This window comes from Mustela putorius, unplaced genomic scaffold, assembly GCF_011764305.1.
Source record: "Mustela putorius furo isolate JIRA1106 unplaced genomic scaffold, ASM1176430v1.1 tig00004039_pilon_pilon_pilon, whole genome shotgun sequence".
NCBI lineage: Eukaryota > Metazoa > Chordata > Mammalia > Carnivora > Mustelidae > Mustela > Mustela putorius.
The window spans coordinates 2420330-2444914 of NW_025422174.1; the positions used below are offsets into that span (position 1 = coordinate 2420330).

The 24585-nt window shown below is 46.7% G+C and overlaps 1 protein-coding gene across 5 annotated transcripts in view; it reads left to right on the forward strand.

Moving 5' to 3' along the window:
• The window catches only part of NSMCE1 (NSE1 homolog, SMC5-SMC6 complex component), a 75010-nt gene that overhangs the window by 21666 nt on the left and 28759 nt on the right, over window positions 1-24585 (forward strand). For 2 of the 5 annotated variants that reach the window (XM_004774015.2, XM_045072596.1), the window contains exon 1: window positions 18512-18656. The exons of 1 other annotated variant lie outside the window; for it this stretch is intronic. In XM_004774015.2, the coding sequence (XP_004774072.1) occupies window positions 18617-18656 (40 nt within the window). In that variant the 5' untranslated portion in view covers window positions 18512-18616. Of the gene's footprint in view, window positions 1-1134; window positions 1208-5724; window positions 5858-7407; window positions 7508-18511; window positions 18657-24585 lie in introns of those variants that run through there. 2 more of the 5 variants (XM_045072598.1, XM_045072599.1) reach the window with 2 other exon arrangements.

Sequence of the window (24585 nt, forward strand, 5' to 3'; positions counted from 1 at the left end):
ATCATGCAGTCCCACTGGGGTCCTGTCACCTCCCACCACAAGGCGGAACAACACTGTCGCATTGTCGCGCAACCCCCAAATGCCTCCGCCTCCTTCCCCGGGGTTTGGCTCCCTGCTTCTGCCCAGCTACACTGCACCTCTCTCCCCCCCACCCGCCCCCATACACACACACCAGCATGTCTGTTCCCTTCCTTTCTGGGAGATTTCATTAGAAACAAAGTGTGGTCTGCTTGGGATGCTGATGCCAGACAGTTTCTTGCTAACTCACACCCTGTTACACATGGATTAGCACTTACCTCACTACATTACAGTGATTTATTTTCCCGCCTGGACCTTCTGCTGAACTACGAGTCTTTGGAGATCAAGTACTATCTCATTGACCTTGCTCTCCAAAGAGAGGTGACCTTGCTCTCCAAAGCCAAGTGTAGGCTTTCCAATTGTGACAATGGCAAGTTTTCTAACCTCTCTGAGCCTCAGTTTTTCTGCCTATAAAATGGGGACAGCAATAACACAATCTCATGGTAGTGTGGTTGGGATGAACCCAAGTAATGCATGTTGATCCCTAAAAGCAGTGCCTGACATGTATCAATGACTCAATTGATTTTAGCTGCTATAACACTTTTTATTCTCATTATTGTTAATTGCAGTGGTGGTTTGGTTGCCTACCTAACAGTCATTCCCAGCTCTTTTCTCCCACGACAGAAGCCGAAAATATAAAGTGCTCATCTCCTAGCCTTGTTTACCAGCTGGGCATGAGTATGTGACCCAATCTTGGGCAACAGAACTAGAATGGGAGTGTGCCAGAGGCTTTTGGGAAAGAGCTCCCCCTCTGATAAAGACAGGAAAATGTAAAGAGATGTTGGACCTTGACATGGAGAGAGGCGATGCATGGAGCTGTGGCAGCCATTTCGTGACAGGAGGGCAGAGCTCACTAGAAAAGTCAGTATGTGGAAGATGTCAAAGTGGAAAGATGGAAGAGTCAGGGATCTTTATGACATTGTTGAGTTGCTGCCCCAACCATGGAACCTCCTACCTTAGAACACGGTCAGATCTGATCTGAAATGTCCTTATTATGAAAGCCACTTTTTGTTGGTATGAGCCACTGAAACTCTCCCATTGCATATATTATTACAGAAATGTATGCTGCGTGACTATTGAAAGAAAGCGGCAACACCAGGGTGGAAATCCTGGACTTCTGGAGGCCTGGGTAAGTGGGGTTTTGATGAGCACCTCCTACTGTCCAGCCCCCACGCCCACTCGGGTTCATATTAGCACGAGAGCTGGCTGCCAGCTGAGGTCATAGATGGATAATGCTTCTTGGCCCACTCATGTGTGTGTTGGCCTCATGGGTAGTTCTGCAGTGTGTTCATAGGAAAACCAGTAAATACACAGCAAATAAAAATACCAAAGAGAGGGGGAGTAGAATCACTCACAAGTGAATAATCCAAATTCCTCTGACTTGGTGTTTGCTCAGTCTTATCACATCGTCTTGTTCATTTAATCTGGGGCATCCCGTAATCTCAGTTAGAACATCGGGTCCACCCAAAAGCTGTGGGCTGGCAAAGCAGCACTCCCCTGCTAGCCTTTCTCAGTGGTCTTTCTAACTTAGTTGTGGTACGTTATTCATTCTGTTGTATCAAAGCCTCTGCCTCTCTGTTGCTGAGAAGAGGAGGGGCAGGGGTTACGCTTCTCTTGTTTCTGGTTAATTCTGTGGCTAGACAAAATTTCGTGGGAAAGACGAATGCACAGCCTATTTTTACCACAACGACTACCGGTCCCATGGTCATGCAGGATGTTGCAAGGATAAATGGCGTGCACCTTGTTCAGGCTCATTTACATCTCAGGTGGGGTGGTGGGTCAAAGACAAGCTAAAAAGAGAGAGGTGGTGGATGAGACATTTGAAGGGCATGGCCGGGCTTTTAAGGATAGATACCTGAGAAATACCATTTCTCTGCTTTCTCGAGCTCCCGTGTTCTCATAGGGGCTCACATTTCTCTACGTAAGGGAGGAAAATCTTTTCCCTTCTTGGCCTCCAGGGTCTTCAGCCAGGCCTAATAATTAAACTGAAATAAGACAGATGAACAGGAGAAAGACAACCTTAACTTCATACGCATAGGGGCTCCAAAAACTCCGAGATTCCTAGAAGCGACCAGAGCAGGCAGCTTTTTATACTTTTTTAGACAAAGACACGATGCATTTGACGACACAAAGCACTTTGGGTTTGGAGGTAAGCAAGTTAATGAAATTAATGAAGAAGTTGTTTCTACAACCTTCTCGGCCCCGAGTTCCCCATCTCTGGGTTAAGGGGACCGCTCCCTTCCAGGTGCAGGGAAGGCGCTCTCCACACATAGGTGGGCGGACAAGGGAAGGTCAGAGGGACAGGGGAGTGTCCTTCTGGCACTGGGGTTTCTTAAGTAACTTCAATTCAAAATAATAGGCCAAAGTGGCAGCAGCCTGCCCCAAACCCCATCGCACGTGTATGACCATATCTCGTCTGCACACCGCCCATACTGTCTAGGGGCGGCAAGAAGGTTTCACGAAACACAAAGCCCGTCTTTCTCAGGCTCTCCTTCTGACTCCTCTGCATCCACTCATTCTTCTCCCAGCCTTCATCCCTATCCTCTAAGTCTCTAAACACCTCCCCCGTCTTCTTTCTCATGCTCCTCTAGATGGAAGCGTTCCCCACAACCTTTCTTGTTCCTCTGCCGTTCCCTTTCTTGTTCAGCTCGTTTCTAACTGTACTTTCCCCTCATCGGATGTGCGCCCAGTATCAAAGCTTCAGCAGTGCGGAAGTATACGATGTCCATGAACATTTTCTCCGGAAACACCCTCTCTTCTGTCCATCCCTTTTCCCAGAGGGAGCCTCTATGAGTACTTGGATGTACATTCTTCTGGACCTTGCAGAAGCAGAGACATCATTTTGTAGCTTGGTTTCGACTACAGTAGTCCTCCCCTTATCTGAGGGGGGAAGGGTGTGTCCTAAGATACTTATTGGATGCCTGAAACTCCAGTATCAAACCTTACACATACCACGTTTTTTCTAATACATACATGCCTGTGATAAAGTTTAGTTTACAAATTAGGTACAGTAAAAGGTTACTAGCGTAAGTGCTAATAAAATAGAAAAATTGTAATGATGTACTGTAATAAAAGATAGGTTATTGTGGTCTCTCTCTCTCTCTCTCTCAAAATATCTCATCCTATACTTATTATCCTATCCTTCTTGTGAGGATGTGAGATGATAGCATCTCTACATGATGAGACAAAGGGAGGGGAATGACTAGGCACAGTGACGCAGCACAAGGTGACTGTTGACCTTCTGATGACAACAGAAAGATTGCTTCTGGACCGAGTTTGATCAAGAGTAACCAGAACCACAGATAAGGGGTGACTTTAGGCTGATAACATCCAATCTATCCATCTGACCTTGACCATCTTCCCATGTCCCAGTGCTTCATAGCCCACGCCTTCTGGACATTTGCCTCGAGCTAACTCTCAGATCCCTCAAACTCCAAATCTTTAAGACCAAATTCATCTTTCTCCAACTTTGCTTCTTCTCTATGTTCTTGGCCTGGGTCAATGGCCTCACCATTCAGTTAAGCAAGATGGAAACCACATTCTCATCTTGACTTCCCTCTTTCTGTCTCTGTCTCTCTTTCTCTTTCCCCTTCTCTCTCATGAAAGTTAAGCACGAGCCGCCATAATCAGTCCACTCCACTGGTGTATCCATGTTCACATCCTGCCTGTTTTCCTCTTTCTGTTGCCTCTACCCCAGCCTTAACTCCCACTTGCATGACCTAAAGGGACACCCTTCCCTGCTTTCCATTGCTGGTGGCTACCTCCGTGTATCCTCCTACCCCCAGTACCATTGTACCCCTTCTCCTTCCCACTTCATTCAACCTGCAATGGCCCACATCTGGAGGATAAATCAACAGCAATCCCTTTCCCCCCCGAAGAGAGTCTCACTTTCCCAGACTCGTTTGCACCAAGGGGTGGCAATGTGACCCCATCCTGGCCAATAAGACAAAAAGGGCAAATCTGGAAAAAGGCTCAGCATGAAGAGAAGGACCTCCATGACCCTCCCCAGCTGTCGTCATTTTCATTTATGTTTTAGAAGTTCAAGCTCTCTGGGTTGGCATAAACTCTTTAGACTCTACGACCCAGCGGCCAACTTCTCTTTCCACCAACACTACTCACTTCCCACTGCATACCTCATGCAGGAGCTTGGGGGTGGGATGCCCAAGCCCAGGGACATCCTCCTTGGCAGCTGGTCTCCAGACATGGCGCCAAGGATGCCCAGTCTCCCAGCAGTCACGATCTGGTGCATCCCCTTCCCTGAATCTACACCGGTCCCATGAAATAGCTTAACTCCTAGATCCTAGAAGACGATCTGGTGTTCTGCCAATCTATACCAAGACCACCCAGCAGGCTCCACCTTTGTGCCTTCAGTTTCCCCAAGAAGCAACCCACCTATCCTGAGACCATCACGCTTTGAGGCAGTGTCAGCTAACCACAGGGGAGGTTATGTGGAGGAGAGCAGAGAATTGCAGCCAACACAGAAGACCACGACCTCAAAGTCATGATGGAAGTTGAACCATTCCAAGCAGTCCCCACCCACTTGTGTCCAAATGGAGCAAAGACAAGCCAGGGCCATTGTGCTGAAAATGTAACTCACAGCCACGTTTCTGGATCATGCTCATTTTTCTTTCTTGCGGATGACTGCCACTCTCCTGGGTCCACACTCCGCTTCTATTGCCCTCGGCCTGGGTTATCTTTCCACTGCATCCAACGCATCCCCTTCCTCCAAGATTCATCTTGAATGCCACCTCTCCCATTAAACCGCCATTACACCGAGCCCGCGTAGTTGGGTAGGCTGACCTGGCTTCATTCATCTCCCTTTGGCCGTAACAGCTCACCATTTTGTTGGGACGCGTGACCCCTCCTTTTTGGTGGAACCGACGATCAGCTTGTCCCCTTCCCTCTGTCCTGGGTGGAACATAAAACCCAGCTGGAACCAGCGAGCGGCTCCCACCTTCCAGGGCAGATCCTGAGATGAGACAGAAAGATCTGCAAATGACGTGCCAGCGGGACCACATCTCCTTCTGGCCAGGCCTGCCCAGGTGCTCAGAACCCAGTTCCGCTCAAGAGGGGAGGCTTCCGCTTTTCCTTGGAGTGGGCACCTCCCTGTACCACAGACACTGAGCTCACTGGTTATTCCATTTGTCCCCATAAGTTTCCCAGCTCCCTGCCGTGAGGCAGGCCATGTGACTCATTCTGACTGATGGCAATAGGTAGAAATGACACATGTCACTTTCAGGCTGAGGCAGTAAAAAGCCCCTGAGCCAGGCTCCAGGCTCTAGACACCCCTGCCCAGTCCCTGAGGCTTCATGTTTGGGTGATGTGACTACAAAGTTGGGGGCCTCTGTTCATCTGAGTCCCCGAGCAAGTGTAGAGCAGAGCCTCTGTGGACTCACATGGGATGTGCGGCATGCCTTCCAAGTAACACGTGGGGGATGCTTCTTACAGCACCTTGACCTTGAGTATCCCGAATAATAAACATGCCCAATATCCATCCAATAAACTTTTTTTTTTTTTTTTTTTTTTTGCTTAAGTTATCCAGAGTCTGTCTCTGACACCCAAACTAGCTTAATTGGTAAATTCTAAGACGACTTAGCCTTTTCTACACTTAACTAATGGGTACCTATCTTATTTTTTTTTAACCAGCTATTTTTTAAATCAAACTGACTATGGGGACAAAGACTCATCTTCGCATCCTAGCGTCCTGCGCTATGCCTTCTAAGGCTCTCGATCATTCTGTAGGAGGAAGGCAAAAAATTAAATGAAAATGAAAAATGTGGTGAGTCAAGTAGGTGCTTTCTCTTTAACCTTGGTTTCCAAAACCATTTACAAGGGGCTTTTATTACAGGACTTGGACAGGACCCATGGGCAGAAAGAGCTGCCCTGGGATTGTGAGGAGTAAGTGATTATATACTTTTTAGTTAGTGGGGATACAAGTGAGTTTTAATTAAGAGATTTGAAAATATGATGATGCTTCTATTTTATGATAATAGTGCCATATATATATATATCATGTATCTATACATATCATATGTATCATACTACATATTATATCCTATATATCATATGAATCTCCATATATCATTTTTATATATCTCTGTATATCAGAGATCATATATATTTCTCATATTATCACCGATTGTCATAACATCAAGAAAACTTTATTAAATGCCAAACACTAAAAATACTTTTAAGACATCAGAACGAGAACAATATTCACTGAGCCCTTAATTCATAACCAGTTCCTGATGTACGGTTGTTGGTTTTGTGTCCCTGTCCCACCAACCTCCAATCCCAATGTCTAACCTCTTATTGTAGACAAGGGAAGAAGCAGCAATCTGGAAGTATTTGTTGCTCCTAAAGGGATTCATAATTTTCAAATCAGAAAAAAAAAAAAAAAAAAGTAGGGCACCGGGGTGGCTCAATGGGTTAAGCATCCGACTCATGATCTCAGCTTGGGTCTTGATCTCAGTGTGTTGGGTGCAAGCCCTTCATCGAGCTCCACGCTGGGCATGGGAGCCCCCTAAAAAAATAAAAATTGTTCTGGGAAGCTGCTGAGCCAATAGAGGACTGCTGGGAAGATGGAATTCTCTGCTTTTGTCCATTTTAAAAGAAATGCATGTGCAAAAAAAAAAAAACCCAAAACGATTTACAACCTGCTCTCAATAAGAGAAAGAAAGAGAGAGAGAAATGTTTTCGTTGGAGTAAGCTTTAAGAGGCTGGCAGGTGGGGGGCACCTGGGTGGCTCAGTGGGTTAAAGCCTCTGCCTTCGGCTCAGGTCATGATCTCAGGGTCCTGGGATCTCAGTGTCCTGGGATCGAGCCCCGCATCGGGCTCTTTGCTCAATGGGGAGCCTGCTTCTCCCTCTCTCTCTGCCTGCCTCTCTGACTACTTGTGATCTGTCTGTCAAATAAATAAATAAAATCTTATAAAAGAAAAAAAGAGTATGGTAGGTAGGAGAGGTGAATAAATTTAAGTGTGTTCGAAACCAGTGCTTCCCAAACTTTCTTGTCATTCACCTGCAGGTCTTGTTGAAATGCAGACTCTGCTCCAGTAGGTCAGTGGCGGTGGGGGGAGGTGGGGGAGCATGCTGGGTTGGGAGGCGCCTCAGCGTCATCTTCCCAGAGGTCTCTCAAGCCCCTGGGTGGGATGCAATGCTGCTAGTTCACCAACCACCCTCAGAAGAGCAAGCAAGGGATACCCCCACTGTGATGTGAACGGGTCACCGGAGTTTCTAGAACTCTTAAAAGGCCTATGTGGGAGGCCACCCAATTTGGGGTTTTGAGTAGCTTGCCCTGAATTCAACCTTTGACTCCCTTTCTTGGTCAGTCCCTTAGGAGATCACGATGACCTTGCATCTTGTCTGGAAACCTCCCCTGGTGGCTTTGCTATGGTTTTTGAGAACAAAGCAGGGTCTCGAGAAGGAAAAGTAAGTGTAACAAATTCTCCATACTAAAACGTGTGCACTTTACTGATATTTAGCTTTATTTATTTATGTATGTATTTATGGCCACTTTTTTAAAATTTGATTTTATTTTTTCAGTGTTCCAAGATTCATTGTTTATGCAACACATCCAGTGTTCCATGCAATACGTGCCCTCCTTAATACCCACCACCAGGCTTTCCCAACACCCCTCCCCAAAACCCTCAGTTTGTTTCTCAGAGTCCACAGTCTCTCATGGTTCGTCTCCCCCTCTGATTTCCCCCAACTCACTCCTCCTCTCCATCTCCCAATGTCCTCCGTGTTATTCCTTATGCTCCACAAGTAAGTGAAACCATATGATAACTGACTCTCTCTGCTTGACTTATTTCACTCAGCATCATCTCTTCCAGTCCCGTCCATGTTGCTACAAAAGTTGGGTGTTCATCCTTTCTGATGGAGACATAATGCTCCATTGTATATATGGACCATATCTTCTTTATCCATTAGTCTTTTGAAGGGCATCTTGGCTCTTTGCACAGTTTGGTGACTGTGGCCATTGCTGCTGTGAACATTGGGGTACCGATGGCCCTTCTTTTCACTACATCTGTATCTTTGGGGTATATACCCAGTAGTGCAATTGTAGGGTCATAGGGAAGCTCTATTTTTAGTTTCTTAGGGAAATCTCCACACTGTTTTCCAGTGTGGCTGCACCAACTTGCATTCCCACCAACAGTGTAATTGGGTTCCCCTTTCTCCACATCTTCTCCAACACACGTTGTTTCCTGTCTTGTTAATTTTGGCCATTCTAATTGGTGTAAGGTGGTATCTCAATGTAGGTTCAGTTTGAATCTCCCTGATGGCTAATAATGATGAACATTTTTTCATGTGTCTGATAGCCGTTTGTATGTCTTCATTGGAGAAGTGTCTGTTCATGTCTTCTGCCCATTTTTTTTTTTTTTTGATGTGATTATCTGTGTTCTGGGTATTGAGTTTCAGGAGTTCTTTATAGATCTTGGAGATCAGCCCTTTGTAGTGTCATTGGGGAATATCTTCTCCCATTCCGTGGGTTGCCTCTTTGTTTTGTTGACTGTTTCCTTTGCTGTGCAGAAGCTTTTGATCTTGGTGAAGTCCCAAAAGTTCATTTTCTCTTTTGTTTCCTTTGCCCTTTGGAGACATAACTTGAAAGAAGTTGCTGTGGCTGATGTTAAAGAGATTACTGCCTACGTTCTCCTCTAGGATTTTGATAGATTCCTGCCTCATGTTGAGGTCTTTTATCCATTTCGAGTTTATCTTTGTGTACGGTGTAAGAGAATGGTCAAGTTTCATTCTTCTACACATAGCTGTCCAATTTTCTGAGCACCATTTATTGAAGAGACTGCCTTTTTTCCACCATATATTTTTTCCTGCTTTGTCGAAGATAATTTGACCATAGAGTTGAGGGTCCATCTCTGGGCTTTCTACTCTGTCCCACCGGTCTATGTGTCTGTTTTTGTGCCAGTACCATGCTTTCTTGGTGATCAAAGCTTTGCAGTCAAATGCTCTACCACTGAGCTATACCCCCGTGATCACAGCTTTGTAGGAAAGCTTGAAGTCAGGCAACATGATGCCTCCAGCTTTGTTTTTCTTTTTCAGTATTTCCTTAGCAATTCAGGGTCATTTCTGGTTCCATACAAATTTTAGGATGGTTTGTCTAGCACTTTGAAAAATGCCAGTGGAATTTTGATTGGGATGGCATTGAAAGTATACTTTTAATATTGAAAGTATTACTCTGGGCAGCACAGACATTTTAACAATGTGTATTCTTCTGATCCATGAGCATGGAATATTTTTCCAGGTTTTTGTGTCTTTTTCAATTTCTTTCATGAGTGTTCTGTAGTTCCTGGAGTACAGATCCCTTACCTCCTTGGTTAGGTTTATTCCCAGGTATCTTATGGTTCTTGGTGCTATAGTAAATGGAATTGATTCTCTAATTTCCCCTTCTGTATTTTCATTGTTAGTGTACGAGAAAGCAACTGATTTCTGTGCATTGATTTTGTATCCTGCCACATTACTGAATTGCTGTATGAGTTCTAGTAGTTTGGGGGTGGAGTCATTTGGGTTTTCCATATAAAGTATCATGTCATTTGTGAAGAGAGAGAGTTTGACTTCTTCTTTGCCAGTCTGAATACTTTTATTTCTCTTTGTTGTGTGATTGCTGTTGCTAGGACTTCTAATACTATGTTGAACAACAGAGCTGAGAGTGGGCATCCTTGTCTTGTTCCTGATCTCAAAGGGAAGGCTGTCTGCTTTTCCCCATTGAGGATGATATTCTCTGTGGGTTTTTCATAGATGGATTTTATGAAGTTAAGGAATGTTCCCTCTATACCTACACTCTGAAGAGTTTTAATCAGGAACAGATGCTGCATTTTGTCAAATGCTTTTTCTGCATCAATTGAGAGGACCATGTGGCTCTTCTCTCCTCTCTTATTGATTTGTTCTATCTCATTGATTGATTTGCGAATGTTGAAACTCCCTTGCATCCCATGGATGAATCCCACCTGGTCATGATGGATAATCTTTTCAATGTACTGTTGGATCCTATTAGCTAGGATCTTGTTGAGAATCTTGGTGTCCATATTCATCAGGGATATTGGTCTGAAATTCTCCTTTTTAGTGGGGTCTTTACCTGGTTTGGGATCAAGGCAATGCTGGCTTCATAGAAAGAGTCTGGAAGTTTTCCTTCTGTTTCTGTTTTTTGAAACAGCTTCAGGAGAATAGGTATTATTTCTTCTTTGAGTGTTTGGTAGAATTCCCCAGGGAATCTGTCAGGTCCTGGACTCTGGTTTTTGGGGAGGTTTTTGATCACTGCTTCAATCTCGTTACTAGATATCGGTCTATTCAGGTTTTCAGTTTCTTCCTGTTTCAGTCTTGGAAGTTTTTAGATTTCCAGGAATGCATCCATTTCTTCTAGGTTGCTTAACTTATCAGCATAAAACTGTTGATAATAATTTCTGATGATTATTTCTATTTCCATAGTATTAGTCATGATCTTTCTCTCTTTTCATTCATAATTTTATTAATTCAGGTCCTCTCTTAGTTTGGCCAGTGGTTTATTGATCTTATTGATTCTTTAAAGAACCAGTTTCTAGTTTCGTTGAGGCATTCAACTGTAGTTCTAGTTTCTAACTCATTGATCTCTGTTCTAATCTTTATTTCCCTTCTTGTACATGCGGTTGACTTAATTTAGTGTTGATTTTCCAGTTCTTTAAGGTGTAAAGGGAGTTGGTATATTCAGGATTTTTCTTTTCTTTTTTTTTTTTTTGAGTGGGGCTTGGGTGGCTATGTATGTCTGCCTTAGGATGGCCTTTGCCAAATCCCATAAGTTTTAGACCGAAGTGTCTTCATTCTCATTGGTTTCCATGAATTGTTTAAGTTCTCCTTTGATTTCCTGGTTGATCTAAACATTCATGAGCAGTATGGTCTTTAGCTTCCAAGTGTTTGAATTCCTTCCAAACTTTTTCATAATGGTTGAGTTCCAGACTCACAGCATTGTGGTCTGAGAATATGCAGGGAATAATTTCAGTCTTTTGGTATCAGTTGAGCCCTGATTTGTGACCCAGTATGTGGTCTGTTCTGGAGAAGGTTCCATGTGCGCTCAAGAAGAATGAGTATTCTGTTGTTTTAGGGTGGGATGTTCTGTATCTACGAGGTACATCTGGTCCAATGTGTTATTCAAAGCTCTTGTTTGTTGATTTTCTGCTTAGATGATCTGAGAGTTGTGTGTTAAGATCCCTTACAATTAATGTATTCATATCAACATGACTCTTTACTTTGTGTAACAGTTGGCCTGTGTAGTTGCCTGCTCCCGTGTTGGGGGCATAAATATGTATAATTGTTAGACCTTCATGGTGGATATACCCTTTAAGAATGATGTAGTGTCCTTTTGTATCTCTGACTACAGTCTTTAGCTTAAAATCGAATTTGTCTGATATGAGAATCGCTACCCCAGGTTTCTTTTTTGCCCGTTGGCATGAACGATGCTTCTCCATGCCTTCATTTTTGGTCTGTGTGTATCTTTAGGTTCCAAATGTGTCTCTCGTAGGCAGCACGTGGATGGGTCCCGCCGTTTTAACCAGTCCGCAACCTTGCGCCGTTTTAAGGGAGCACTTAGGCCTTTCATATTGAGAGTGATTATTGAAAGATAAGTTTTTATTGACATCATATTGCCTGTGAAGTTCCTGTTTCTATAGATTGTCTCTGTAAATTTCTGTTCTATGTCACTCTTGGGTTCTTTCTTTTATAGAACCTTCCTTAATATTTCTTGTAGTGTTGGCTTGGTGGTCACATACTCTTTTAAACCTTGTATGGCCACTTTTCTTTTCTTTTCTTTTTTTTTTTTTTAAGATTTTATTTGTTTATTTGACAGAGAAAGACATAGCAAGAGAGGGAACACAAGCAGGGGGAGTGGGAGAGGGAGAAGCAGGCTTCTTGCTGAGCAGGGAACCCAGTGGGGGCTCGATCCCAGGACCTTGGGATCATGACCTGAGCTGAAGGCAGAGACTTAACCCACTGAGCCACCCAGGAGCCCCTCCATTTATTTTGAAAAATAGTATTTCTTAGGATTATGAAATTTAAAAAGTGCTTTTCGTGAACTGTTGGAAAGTATAAGAAAGTGACAAGAAAAAGAAATTTACCTATATTCCCCCCCAATCAGGGATAGTTACTGATAATATTTTGGTCTATGTATTCTTCTAGCTTTCTCTCTCTCTGAAAATATTCTGCATTATATCTTTTTTCTCCCCCCTGACCCCAACTGTGTTTTGAAAACATAATTTTTAGGCTACATAATAATCTGCAGCCTTTTTATTTATTCTGGAAATTCCTTTCTTTAGCTTTTTGGAGACATTCAAGTTGTTGCCTTTCTTCCCTGATAAAACTAAGGCTCTGATGCTCTTTTTTTTTTTTTTTTTTGGTCCATTAACTTTTGTGTGTGTGTCTGATTATTTTCTCAGATTGATTCCAAGAAGGGGAATTGCAAGGTCAAAGAACATGATATGTAGACACTGTGGATGAGCACAGCCAAATCGCCCTTTAGAAAGATTGAACAGTCTACACCATATCTGGGCATATTTCTCAATCCCGTGGCTGAGTCTTCCTGGGCTTTAAACAGGAATCGTTTTTAAAATTGACCTCTGGGGCCTGTCACCAGCGCTCTAAGATGAAGGATGAGTAGAGGGGAATCACATTCCTTTTCTGCCTCTCTGGCTCATACCCATTACCTCCCCTGGATCCAACCTAAAATGTAACGAATCCAAAAAATACGTGACTGTATAGGCGGGAAAGAGGACGATTCTGGGAAAGTGGAAAGGGTCTGACCTGGGCTCCGGTGAAACCTGATCTTGCCTCATCCCCTTTCCACTGATGGCCAGGTTCTTCTAGAAAAAACAAAAACACACTCTTCATTCATTTTCGTATGTTCGCTCTTCCTTTCAGAAATTGTTTTTAAATACAGAACAGTGCAAGTGAGCAAAGTGACAGCCACCCTCGTTCCCAGCACTCCGCATTAACCACGGTTGGCATTTAGGCGTATTCGCCTGTACTGGAAAATTAGACAAACACTATATGAATATATAATTTTGTTATTTTATTTTTAAAATTCAGATATTACAGATAAGCCTCAAGACTTCTCTAGCCTCATTCCACCCCCCTCTTCCCTTTCCTAGAGGTCTCCTCGTGTCAGTTTTGTGACAGTGTTTCCAATCCTTAATAAGAAGATATTTTTATATGCATAGATTCAGCTCCTAGAAATATATAATATTGCCGTTTTGCATTTGGTCAGTGTCACACAGAGTAACTGGGAGATGGATCATCTTTGCCTCGGGTTTTCCCCGCTTCACTCTAGGCTTTTTTTTTTTTTTAAGATTTTATTGATTTATTTGACAGACAGAGATCACAAGTAGGCAGAGAGGCAGGCAGAGAGAGAGGAGGAGGAGGCAGGCTCCCTGCTGAGCAGAGAGCCCGATGCGGGACTCGATCCCAGGACCCTGAGATCATGACCTGAGCCGAAGGCAGAGGCTTTAACCCACTGAGCCACCCAGGCGCCCCTTCATTTCCTTGTCAACGGGCAGTTAGGATGTTCTCATTGTTTCTTCTACTGGCAAACCTCTCAAGAGCCAAGGGAGATGTTCTCCAGTTAAAGCCCTAGAAGTGGAGTTGCGAGATGAGCTTTTTCCATTCCCATGACACCAAATTGCTCTCCAGAGCAGCGGTAGTATTTACAACTTCATCGGATATATGTGGGGATGCAGTGGCTTTTTTTTATGGGGGACAATTGGTATCTTTTGGTTGTTGTATGTAAGGTTAGGGGGCGCCTGGGTGGCTCAGTGAAGGAGCAGTTTGTTCTCTGTATTTATAGGTCTGATTCTGCTTTTTGTTTGTTCGTTTATTCATTGATTTTGTTTTTTTAGATTCCACATATGAGTGAGATCGTACGGTATCTGTCTTTCTCAGGCAGACTTATTTCACTTAGCATAATAGCTATCCATGTTGTTGCAGATGGCAAGATTTCATTCTTTTTTATGACTGCATAATATTCATATTCATATGGACATACACATCACGGCTTCTTTATCCATTTGTCTATTAATCAATGTTTAGATTGCTTCCATATCTTTGCTATTGCCAATAATGTTGCAATAAACATAGGGATGCATATATCTTTTTGAATTAGTGCTTCTGTTTTCTTTGGGTTAATACCCACTAATGGAATGATTGGATCATATGCTACTTGTTTTTAAATTTTTGAGGAATCCTCACACTGTTTTCCACAGTGGCTGCACCAGGTTACATTCTCACCAACAGTGCACGAGGGTTCTTTTTCCCTCCACATCTTCGCCAACATTTGTTATCTCTCTCTCTCTCTCTCTCTTTTTTTTTTTAATTTTAGCCATTCTGGCGGGTGTAAGGTAATATCTAGTGGTTTTGATTTGCATTTCCCTGGTTAGTATCCAAAATACATGACGAACTTCTACAACTCAACACCAAACAAAACAGATAATCCAAAATCCAATTAAAAATGGGCACAGGACCTGAATAGACATTTTTCCAAAGGAGACATGCAGATGGCCAACAGATGCATGAGAAGATGCTCAACATCACTCATCATAAGAGAATGTCTTTTGAGACACTAAGAGACTCAAATTTTTTTGCATCCATGCTTATAATATACATGGACCTGACATTTTCTTTAATTCTGCTCTCTTGTTTTGGTATCAAGATTAGATGAGCCTCATAGAATGTCTGGATACATTTCCCTGTCTTGTTCGTATTCTGGTGCAGTTTGCACAATATAGTTTGTTTGTTTGTCTGCATTTGTGTATCACTCTAGTAAAACCCTCTCAGCCTGGGCATTTAAGGAGTTGGAACAGACCCACTGCCTTTTCAATTTCATTGACGATTCTTGGTCTCTCTCTCTTCTAGGACCAACTTGTGTAGTTTGTAATTTTGTCAAGGATTGCCCCTTTCATCTAGATTTTCAAATGTATTGGCGTCAAGTTATTCATAGTATACTCTTATGCTTTCTCAAATTTTTACACTCTCTTTAGCCATTTATAATTTTGCTTCAGTAAATCTTACAAGAAGTCTGTCTGTTGTATTTAGTCTTCAATAGAACACTAGTTTCTGGTTTCCATAATCAACTCAATTTTCTTTTTTGTTCTACTCATATCTGCCTTTTGCTTTGTTATTTCCTTCTTTCTGTTTTCTCTGGGTTATTTAGTTATGTATCTACCTCTTACATTGAACACTTACACTTTTTTCTTGTTTTGTATTAAGTACACTTAAGGCTATAAATCCCCCCACTAATTATTGTTTTAGTTGGATCCCACCTGTTTCATTATATTAGGGTTTTTATTTTTTTGGTCATTCACTTCTAAATATTTTGTAATTTCCATATTGGTTTTCTTTTTAACATGTATTTTTCAGTTTCCAAATGTATGTTCTTTCTCTCTTAAAAATGTTATAAAAGCTTTCAACATACACACAGGTATAAAAAGTAATATAATGAACACCTTGCTTATGTTTAGTTTTATTTTTTCATAAATACTAGTAGTACATGATAAAAAAAAATAGATTATCCTGTCTTCAGGACCCTCTCCTCAGAAGCATTTTCAGTTACTAATTTAAGAACTACAAGTGGTTTGGATTTCCTTCTGGTTGTGTTTTTGTTGATTCTTCATTTTACTTCATTGTGGTTCGTGAATATGGTCTATAGATTCTTTGGAATTTATTGAGACATCCTTTGTGGCCAGTACACAGTCAATTTCTGTAAATGTTCCCAGTATGTTTGAAAAGAACAGATGTGCTGATGTTCTTTTTCTAAACTACAAACCTAATCTCCTTACTTCCTCCCCGATAGCTTCTGTGGTCTTCAGAGTAAAAAGACCAATCCCTTAGCCTGTGATTTGCCCCCAAGCTTCCTCTCCAGCCAGGGTGTTGGCCACCTGCCTTATGTACAGTGAATATATGTCCACAGAGCTCCTGTACCTTTCGCAGTCAACTTCCAGAAGAATATTTGAACTGGCAGAGTTGTCCTGAAGCAGACAGCCCCATGTCTGGCATATCGAAGGTCCTCGAAGGTCCTAATGCTCACTGAGCCAGCTAGAGAGTGGGCTGTCTTCTAAAGACGGACACTTGCTGAGACAAGACAGTCACCTGATAAGCCAACTCATTGGGACCTCTGGTTGCTGTCCCCTTCCATGCTAACTTCTCAGCACACTCCCTTCCTCCCTGTCCATGGGGTGGCAGATGACTTCAAAGACCTCCCCACCAACACCCTCCAGTTGCTTTGGCTTCTAGAGTCATTTGCATTTGTTAAGCCAAGACCCACCCCAAGATGAGTCCACACAGAGTTTCTGCTCTGGGGCCCCTGGTATGGGGAGGGGGGCTCCCCAGGGATCCGGAGCGACTATCCTCTCTACCCATTTATGGTTCCAACCCTAGCTGGAAGCTCACTTTTGTGTTCCCTTTGGCATCTGTTCCAAACCCTTGATTGTCTGAAAATCCCTGAGCATCTCCTAGCTTCTTTGCTTAGCAGAATGAGAGTTTGCTAGTTTATGGAGAAAACAGGAAACACCTCAGTTTGGTTTTTTTTGAAAGGTTTGGGGAACCTTTATCCATCCATTGTTCTCTCCTTTCCTCCTGTTTCAGAGATGTCTCTCTTCCTTTCTAGGGTAAGAATAATCCCGTCTCCTTATGCCCTTGACCTCATTCTCTTCTATTGGCGAGTCCCTCTGCGCCCGTCTTCATGTCTCCCCTTCCCAAACCACCCATCCTAGAAGCAGTCAGCAACTGTCTCCACTCCCTCAGCTTCCAGGCACTCACTTCTCTTGGAGGCCAACCTCGCGCGCTTCCTCCTGTCTCTCTGGGTCTCCCTGTCGGGTGTGTTCTCCTTGATGTCTCCAGAGCGCTGACAATTCAGACCACACCCCACCGTAACTCAAGAGTCTCTCCGGCCCGTTCTCTTCCGGTATTATTTGGTCTTGAATTCCTTTCTTTCTACTGCTTTTCTTGGCCTTTTGATCCTGAAATGTCAGTGTCCCCAGTGTCGTCCACTCACGGGCCCCCGTTTTTATTTCTCTACACCCCACAAAAGCACATTTGTCGTCAGAGGGACATAGTCTCTACCAAGCTTTAAACAAGGACAGCCATAGGGGGGATGCTGGCCTAGTGTGGCCAGACTGCCCCATTTTCCAAGAGCTGTCAGATACCCTAGGGTTTTATGTGAAATGCCCAGCTCTAAATAGTGATAATGAATTCAAAATTGTGCAAAAGGATGCAGGACAAACAAAACGTAGATGGTCTCCTTAGAGCTGCTCTTCTGACTGCCCCCAAGGCATTTTATAAAGTACTTTATTAGTAAAGATGACTCACACTTACTGAGACCTTACTATATGCCAGATCCTCCCAGAGCTTTGCCTGTCTTCCCTCATTTAATCTCACGGCGATCCCGTCAACAATGTGCTATGATTACACCTGCTTCATGGGGGAGCAAAGTGAGCGGGAGAGCCTCCGCATTTCGTCCTGGGCGTCAGACGTCCGGAGTTCAAGAACCAGCAGTCCGGTCCGGACGGCCCGGCTCCCGGCTCAAGCCCTCAGCCAGCACCTGCTATGGCTTTCTTCGCTCAGCAGATGGGGAAACTGAGGTCCAGAGAGCTTGAGAAGCTGTCCAAGACCCCCGGAGTGTAACCGGGCAAGTAGGGATGTGAAGCCGCCGTCGCAGAGGCTCAGAGCTTTGCACTTTCTGCCCTATTCGGATCAGCTGCGCGTTCCCTGCTAGACTGCAGCCCCCAGCCCCCGGCCCCCGGCCCCCGGCCCCCGGCCCCCAGCCCCCGGCCCCCAGCCCCCGGCCCCCGACCAGGCCCGGAGAGGCAAGCGTCCGTCAAACGGGCGCCCGCCGACAGTCCATTCCTTCTATGAATGACTTCATCCGCGGGTCCTGACGACCCCCGAGGAGCCCCGCAGCTGACCCCCAGCGCTCCCAGGGCGACTCCTAAACCTCGCGAACACGCTGGTCCTTGGGGACCGAGACTCGCCCAAGATCTGGCGACGAGGAAGTGGCCGAGCCAGGATGCTGGCTCACGCGACGTGGCGGCAAGAGCCCTCAGTGCCGACCCCGAGGCCGCAGGGTCGGCTGTGCAGATGGGGAAACTGAGGCCCGGCACCGGGCACTGGGCTGGGTCCGCGGAGCCGCGGCTACGAGGGGGAGGGCCCCGCTGCATGCCCGCCCGCCTCCCCGTAAGGTCGCGGGGCGCCACGGCGGGGCCGGGGTGCAGGGCCACAGGCCGCAGCCGCGCCGCCGGGTCAGGGGCGGGAAGCGGCGGGAGAAGCGCTTCCATCCCGCACCTGCGCGAGGGCTGCTGGGCACCATGGCAACGGCGCGCACCGGACGGCAGGAAGTGCGTCACCCGGTGGGAGGGACAAGTGGGCGACATCCACCAATGGGAGCGCCGAGCCCGCGTTCGCCCCGCCCTGAAGGAGGAGCCGCGCCCGCCTTTCCGGCCTGGGCCGCCGGCGCGGGGGGCTGCGCCCGGCTTCCGCGCTGGGTAATCGGGCCGCGGGGCCGCGAGGCTGTCGGGGATGGAGGAGGGCCGTGCGGAGCGGCGACGGAGGACGGAAGGTGGGCGTCCGGCCCCGGGTTCGGCCCGTGCCTGGGCCGGAGTGTGGCGCTGGGGGCCCGGGGGCTTGGGGCTCCTCATTTCCTGGTGAGGAAACAGGCCCCGAGGGGGACAGACAGGCCCGGAGAGGACAGACAGGCCCCGAGGGGGACAGACAGGCCCCGAGGGGGACAGACAGGCCCGGAGAGGGACAGACAGGCCCCGAGAGGGACAGACAGGCCCCGAGGGGGACAGACAGGCCCGGAGAGGGACAGACAGACCCCGAGGGGGACAGACAGGCCCCGAGGGGGACAGACAGGCCCGGAGAGGACAGACAGGCCCCGAGAGGGACAGACAGGCCCCGAGGGGGACAGACAGGCCCGGAGAGGGACAGACAGGCCCGGAGAGGGACAGACAGACCCCGAGGGGGACAGACAGGCCCCGAGGGGGACAGACAGGCCCGGAGAGGGACAGACAGGCCCGGAGAGGACAGACAGGCCCCGAGGGGGACAGACAGGCCCGGAGAGGGACAGACAGACCCCGAGGGGGACAGACAGGCCCCGAGGGGGACAGACAGACCCCGAGGGGGACAGACAGGCCCCGAGGGGGACAGACAGGCCCGGAGAGGGACAGACAGACCCCGAGGGGGACAGACAGACCCCGAGGGGGACAGACAGGCCCCGAGGGGGACAGACAGGCCCGGAGAGGACAGACAGGCCCCGAGGGGGACAGACAGACCCCGAGGGGGACAGACAGGCCCGGAGAGGACAGACAGACCCCGAGGGGGACAGACAGGCCTCGAGGGGGACAGACAGGCCCGGAGAGGACAGACAGACCCCGAGGGGGACAGACAGACCCCGAGGGGGACAGACAGGCCCCGAGAGAACAGACAGGCCCCGAGGGGGACAGACAGGCCCCGAGGGGGACAGACAGGCCCGGAGGGGGACAGACAGGCCAGGAGAGGGACAGACAGACCCCGAGAGGGACAGACATGCCAGGAGAGGGACAGACAGGCCAGGAGAGGGACAGACAGGCCCCGAGAGGACAGACAGGCCCCGAGGGGGACAGACAGGCCCCGAGGGGGACAGACAGGCCCCGAGGGGGACAGACAGGCCCGGAGAGGGACAGACAGGCCAGGAGAGGGACAGACAGGCCCCGAGAGGACAGACAGGCCCCGAGGGGGACAGACAGGCCCCGAGAGGGACAGACTGGCCAGGAGAGGGACGGACAGGCCCCGAGAGGGACAGACTGGCCAGGAGGCTGCAGCCCAGGGCCCCCGACCCACAGACGCTGTGAAACCGTGGTGTCCGGCGCAGATACCGGAGGTGACCAGAGCAAAATGCAGAATTCTGCTTGCCCCGAATAGGGAAAACACGGCCTTCGCGGACCACCTCTCGGTTCCTCGCGGCGTTCTGGGCTCGCGCTCTGGGTCGGGTCCCAGAAACCCTGACTTTGTTCGAGCCCACAGCCTCGTGTTCTAAAGCCCCGAGGCGAGGCGTGCTCAGACGCCCCAGTGTGGGGGATCTTTGAGAGGAATATGATGCATAGGTTCCATGGGAGGTCCTACCTTCCTTGGGGTCTGGGGCAGCTGCTGGTCACCAGATTCACCGCTAAGTATGTGCAGATGTGCACCAAAGGAGCTGAAGAACGGCCAGAAAGAGCCTCCCCTCAGGTCCGGTCAGGTTTTCACACTTAACAGGTGGGGTTTTAAGACCTCGTTTAGATTGGAGAATTGTAGGTAAGGGATCCCTGCCGCTGAGCGATCAGGACTTAATGGTTGCCTCCCCCGTGTCTGCCTTCCCTTGCTGGGGGTGCGCCCCTCACCCCTACTCGCATCCACCCCTAATTCTGTGCATCCGCTGGTGCCTTCCCTCTCTGTCCTCATCTGTAAAACGGGTCAGTAACGCTCCAGGCCTCAGGTTCCAGCGAGGACGGAGCGAGACCACGAGGGAAGCACTCACCCCGTGCCTCGCTCGCGGCTCAGATGGTGACGGTTGAGATCAGCTTAGTGCACAGACGTTTCTATTTTTTAATTATTTGGGTAGGCAGTTAGCCACGAATAATCTCTGCGGCCCGGCCCCTCTTCAGACAACTGCCTTCTGTGTCAAAACACGCCGATCTCCATCTATTTTCCTCTTCTTTCCCCTAAATTGTAGCCTTCTATGACGTTCTGTAGTTGGTCCTTCTTACTGACATTAATTTTGGCTGTTACGTAACACATTTACACCATTTCTTCGTTTTATAATCAAGATCGGTAACATTTCTATAAAAATGTTTGCAGTTTCAGTTCAAAGGATAAAAATCAAAGGAACACCCATTTACGCATCATCAGGTTAAGAAACAGAACATTATCATACCCCGAAAGCCCCCGCTGAACTCTTTCTTCCCCTCACCGAAGGGGACTCCGCGCCCCGAGTGCGGGTTCCTCATTCCCCTGTTTTTCTTTGCGGTTTTTACTACGTCTCTGTAATGACGGCTCCATACGGTTTTGCTCGGTTGTGAATTTTATATAGGACCGTCATATATATATTTGTGTGTCTTTGTTTTTGCATAACATCACGTATATGACATGTGTCCAAGGTGGTGTGAGTAGCTCTGCGTCACCCTCATTGTTTCCTTGCAGTTTCGAATTCCACGGTTTAATCCTGAACGATTTCCCTAGGCATTCCTCAACTCACTGTCGTGGACGCTGTTGCCAGGTTTTTACTGCCCCACGGTGTGTTTATAAACCTACTTCCCGGGGCAGATGTAGAAAAGTTTCTCTAAATTGTATACGGACTCGTGGATTTCTGGGGAGACCCACGTTTGCCAGTCAGCCTGAACAGTCTGGGTGGTTCGTGCGCGCTTGCACTCCGCCAGCAGTGGGTGACTTTTAGCCCAGGCCGTTACTCAGAACTTTCTGCCTATCTGGTGATGAGTAGACATTGGTCACTGGGATTTGAATATTCATTTGCCTGATGACGTCAGGACGGAACCATTTGTGCATCCGCTTTGAAAATTTCTGTTGCTGACTTTTCTCTTGACATTTGCCTTACTGATTTGTAGGAACTCATCACCTATTCCGAGCGTGAGTCTTCCGTGGCTTCAGCTTCCGAGGCTGTCCAGTTCGTAGCTCGTCTCCGCTCCCACTCTGAAGTATTTGGGGTGAACAGAATTTCTTAATTTTAACAAAGTCCCATGTATCAGTATATTCCTTTAAGGTTTGTGCTTTTTGTAGCATTATTATTTTTATTATTCTATCTTTTAAAGCTATCCTTCCCTGCCTTTGGCTCCTAAAGAATGTTCTGTATTGTCGCCCAACGTTTCAGAGTGTTTTCTTTCTTACGACCTTACCGCTCAAAAAGATTTTTGTGCCTAGTGTGAGGTGAAGGTCGAGCTCTCTGTTTTTTTCCCGTAGGGTAATCTGTTGTTCTGGCATCTTTTATTGAAAAGCTTGCTTTGAGCTGGAGTTCCATTTCTCCAGCATGTTGAATATCCATACCTGTGTGCACTTCTGTGTCCGGGTTCTCTCTCTTCTGTCCCCCTGCTCTTGCTCGGTCCGTGTCTGCAGTATTATCCTGCATCATTCATGACTCTAGCTTTAAAATAAGTCGCTACCTGGTGGACAGGTCCTCCTGTCTTTATCTTCTTCCCGAATGGCTTTGCTGTTTTGCCTTTACGTGTCCATGCAAATTTTGGAATCGTCTTGTCAAATTGCACCCAGATGCACCCAACCTATGGGGATTTTCATCAGAATTGCGTGGGTTCAGTTGCATGGGACCAATTTGGATTTGAAAGTGATCGCTTTCAATAGGCCACCCTTAAGTATTCTGTTTACTAGAGGTTTTTGTAGATAGTTCCTTCAATTCAAAGTATTTAGTATGAGTAACTGTTAAATTTAATCATAGTTTCTGAATCCCTTAAGATGATTATAGGCTTTTATTCTGTATTCTGTTAATGTGGTGATCACACTGATTTTTTTCCAGCTTTATTGAGATACTATTGATATATGACATTCAACTGATTTTCAAATCTTAAGCCATCGAGGGGATAACCCCAACTGGTCACCATGAAGTAGTCTTTCTGTGTTGCTAGATCCGATTCATGTTTTGCTTTGGACCCCTGGAGCTGTGTTTCTGAAAGATGCTGGCCTTTTTATTTTCCTTTCATTTGAAGCCTTGGTCAGGTTTTTTTTTTTTTTTAAATTTAAAATTTTTAAAGATTTTTTTATTTCTTTATTTAACAGAGAGAGAGCGAGAGATCACAAGTAGGCAGAGAGGCAGGCGGGGGGGGGGGAAGCAGGCTCCCTGCTGTGCAGAGAGCCCGATGCGGAGCTCGATCCCAGGACCCCGGGATCATGACCTGAGCTGAAGTCAGAGGCTTTAACCCACTGAGCCACCCAGGTGCCCTCTTTAGTTGGTTTTAAATGGATTTTCCATAACTTCGCGTATATTTACAACTTCAGATTATTGTTAGGTTGTTTAAGTCTTTTTTAAAAATATGTTTGTATCTTCAACTAGTTCCCCCTTTTCATTCCAAATAGTGTTTATTTTTCAGTCTTCTCTCGGAAAATCTTGTCAGAGGTTGGTTGCTTTTGTTATGTTTTTTTTCCAAAGAAAAATTTTGGTTTTGTTGAATTCAAATGTACATTAATTTTGTTGTTTTTGGCTCCTTATTATCGACTTTCTTGAACTTTTTCTGGATTTAATTTGCTGGTGGATTTAATGTTGCTGCTCCTAGTGATAGGAAATGAACTTTGGCAGGACATGGTTCCTGGCGGGATCCGAGGGTGGGGGCTGGGGGGGAGAGGGTGAGAGTTGGACGCTCGGGCCTGTGGTGTTTGTGTGACTGCGTGGACTCCTCCGCCCAAACCAGAAGACTCGTGGAAGGGACTCAGGCGAAGAAAGGGTTTGAGGACGGGGCAAGGAGAAGATGAGCCCAACTTGGGACCGGTTGAGGTTGAATCACTGCTGAGCTGTTCTCAAAGACAGCCAGCAGGCAGTCGGAGAAGCTGGCCCTGAGCTTGTGTGCCTTCCCACCCCTGAGGTCCAGTTGATGTGCTGTTTATAAAGAACAGTGAGCAGCAGCTAACTGTGTTGTGTGTCCTAGGTGCAAGCTCCTTGGCAACCTCCAGTATAGTCATATCTCATTTAAATGGCATCTTCTGTCTTTAATATAGCTTTCTGTTAGCCCCATCTTGTAGCTGAAAAGACTGAGGCCGAGGGAGATGAAGCTCGTTAGCTAGAAGTGTTTTTGTGCTGCATCTGCCGAAGGGAACAACGATTTTCTTGTCAGATGGCGGCGTCGCCTGAAGTGAATGTCAGACCTTCAGAATTCCAGGCCCCTTAGCGGTCTGGACCTCCAGAAACAGGGCCCTGGGAATCTCTATTTTTCATGCACAGGTTCTCTGATTCTCGAGATCGAGCAGGTCTGGCAAACAGGCGTCTCAGCACCACCTGCCACTTGCTCAGCCCACGCTCTGCCTCCGCACGGTGCCTCCTCTCCGCGGCGAGAGCAGGCTGTTTGATCGGGACTCGTGTAATGCTTTTTATCAGCCCTGATCTTGGTAGTTTGTGGAAAGATAACTTGTTAGTAGAGAGCAAGAGATTGAAAAAGCACCCCACGGGAACAGTTGTTTCATTAGTGGTTTGGGAGAGGAGAAGGAAACTGGTACTGGTTGAGCACTTCCTAGCAGTTCTTTGGGCAGCGAATGCTGTTCTGAGTTGAGCGCAAGAAAATGGGGCCCCAGTGGACTTTATCCAAGGCCTTCGATCTGCTAAGTGGCCGGACCGAGTTTCAGACCCAGAATGGTCTAGAAGTAAAAGAGCTAACGCTTAACGTAGTGTTTAGTGTGTTGCCCGGCTGCTACGTGGAGTCAGTCAGTGGAGTATGTCCGTGGAGGCTGTTGCTGTCCTTAGTCTCCTAGATCAGAGACCGAAGCACCGGAGGTCCGGTTGTCGGGTTTCACCCACT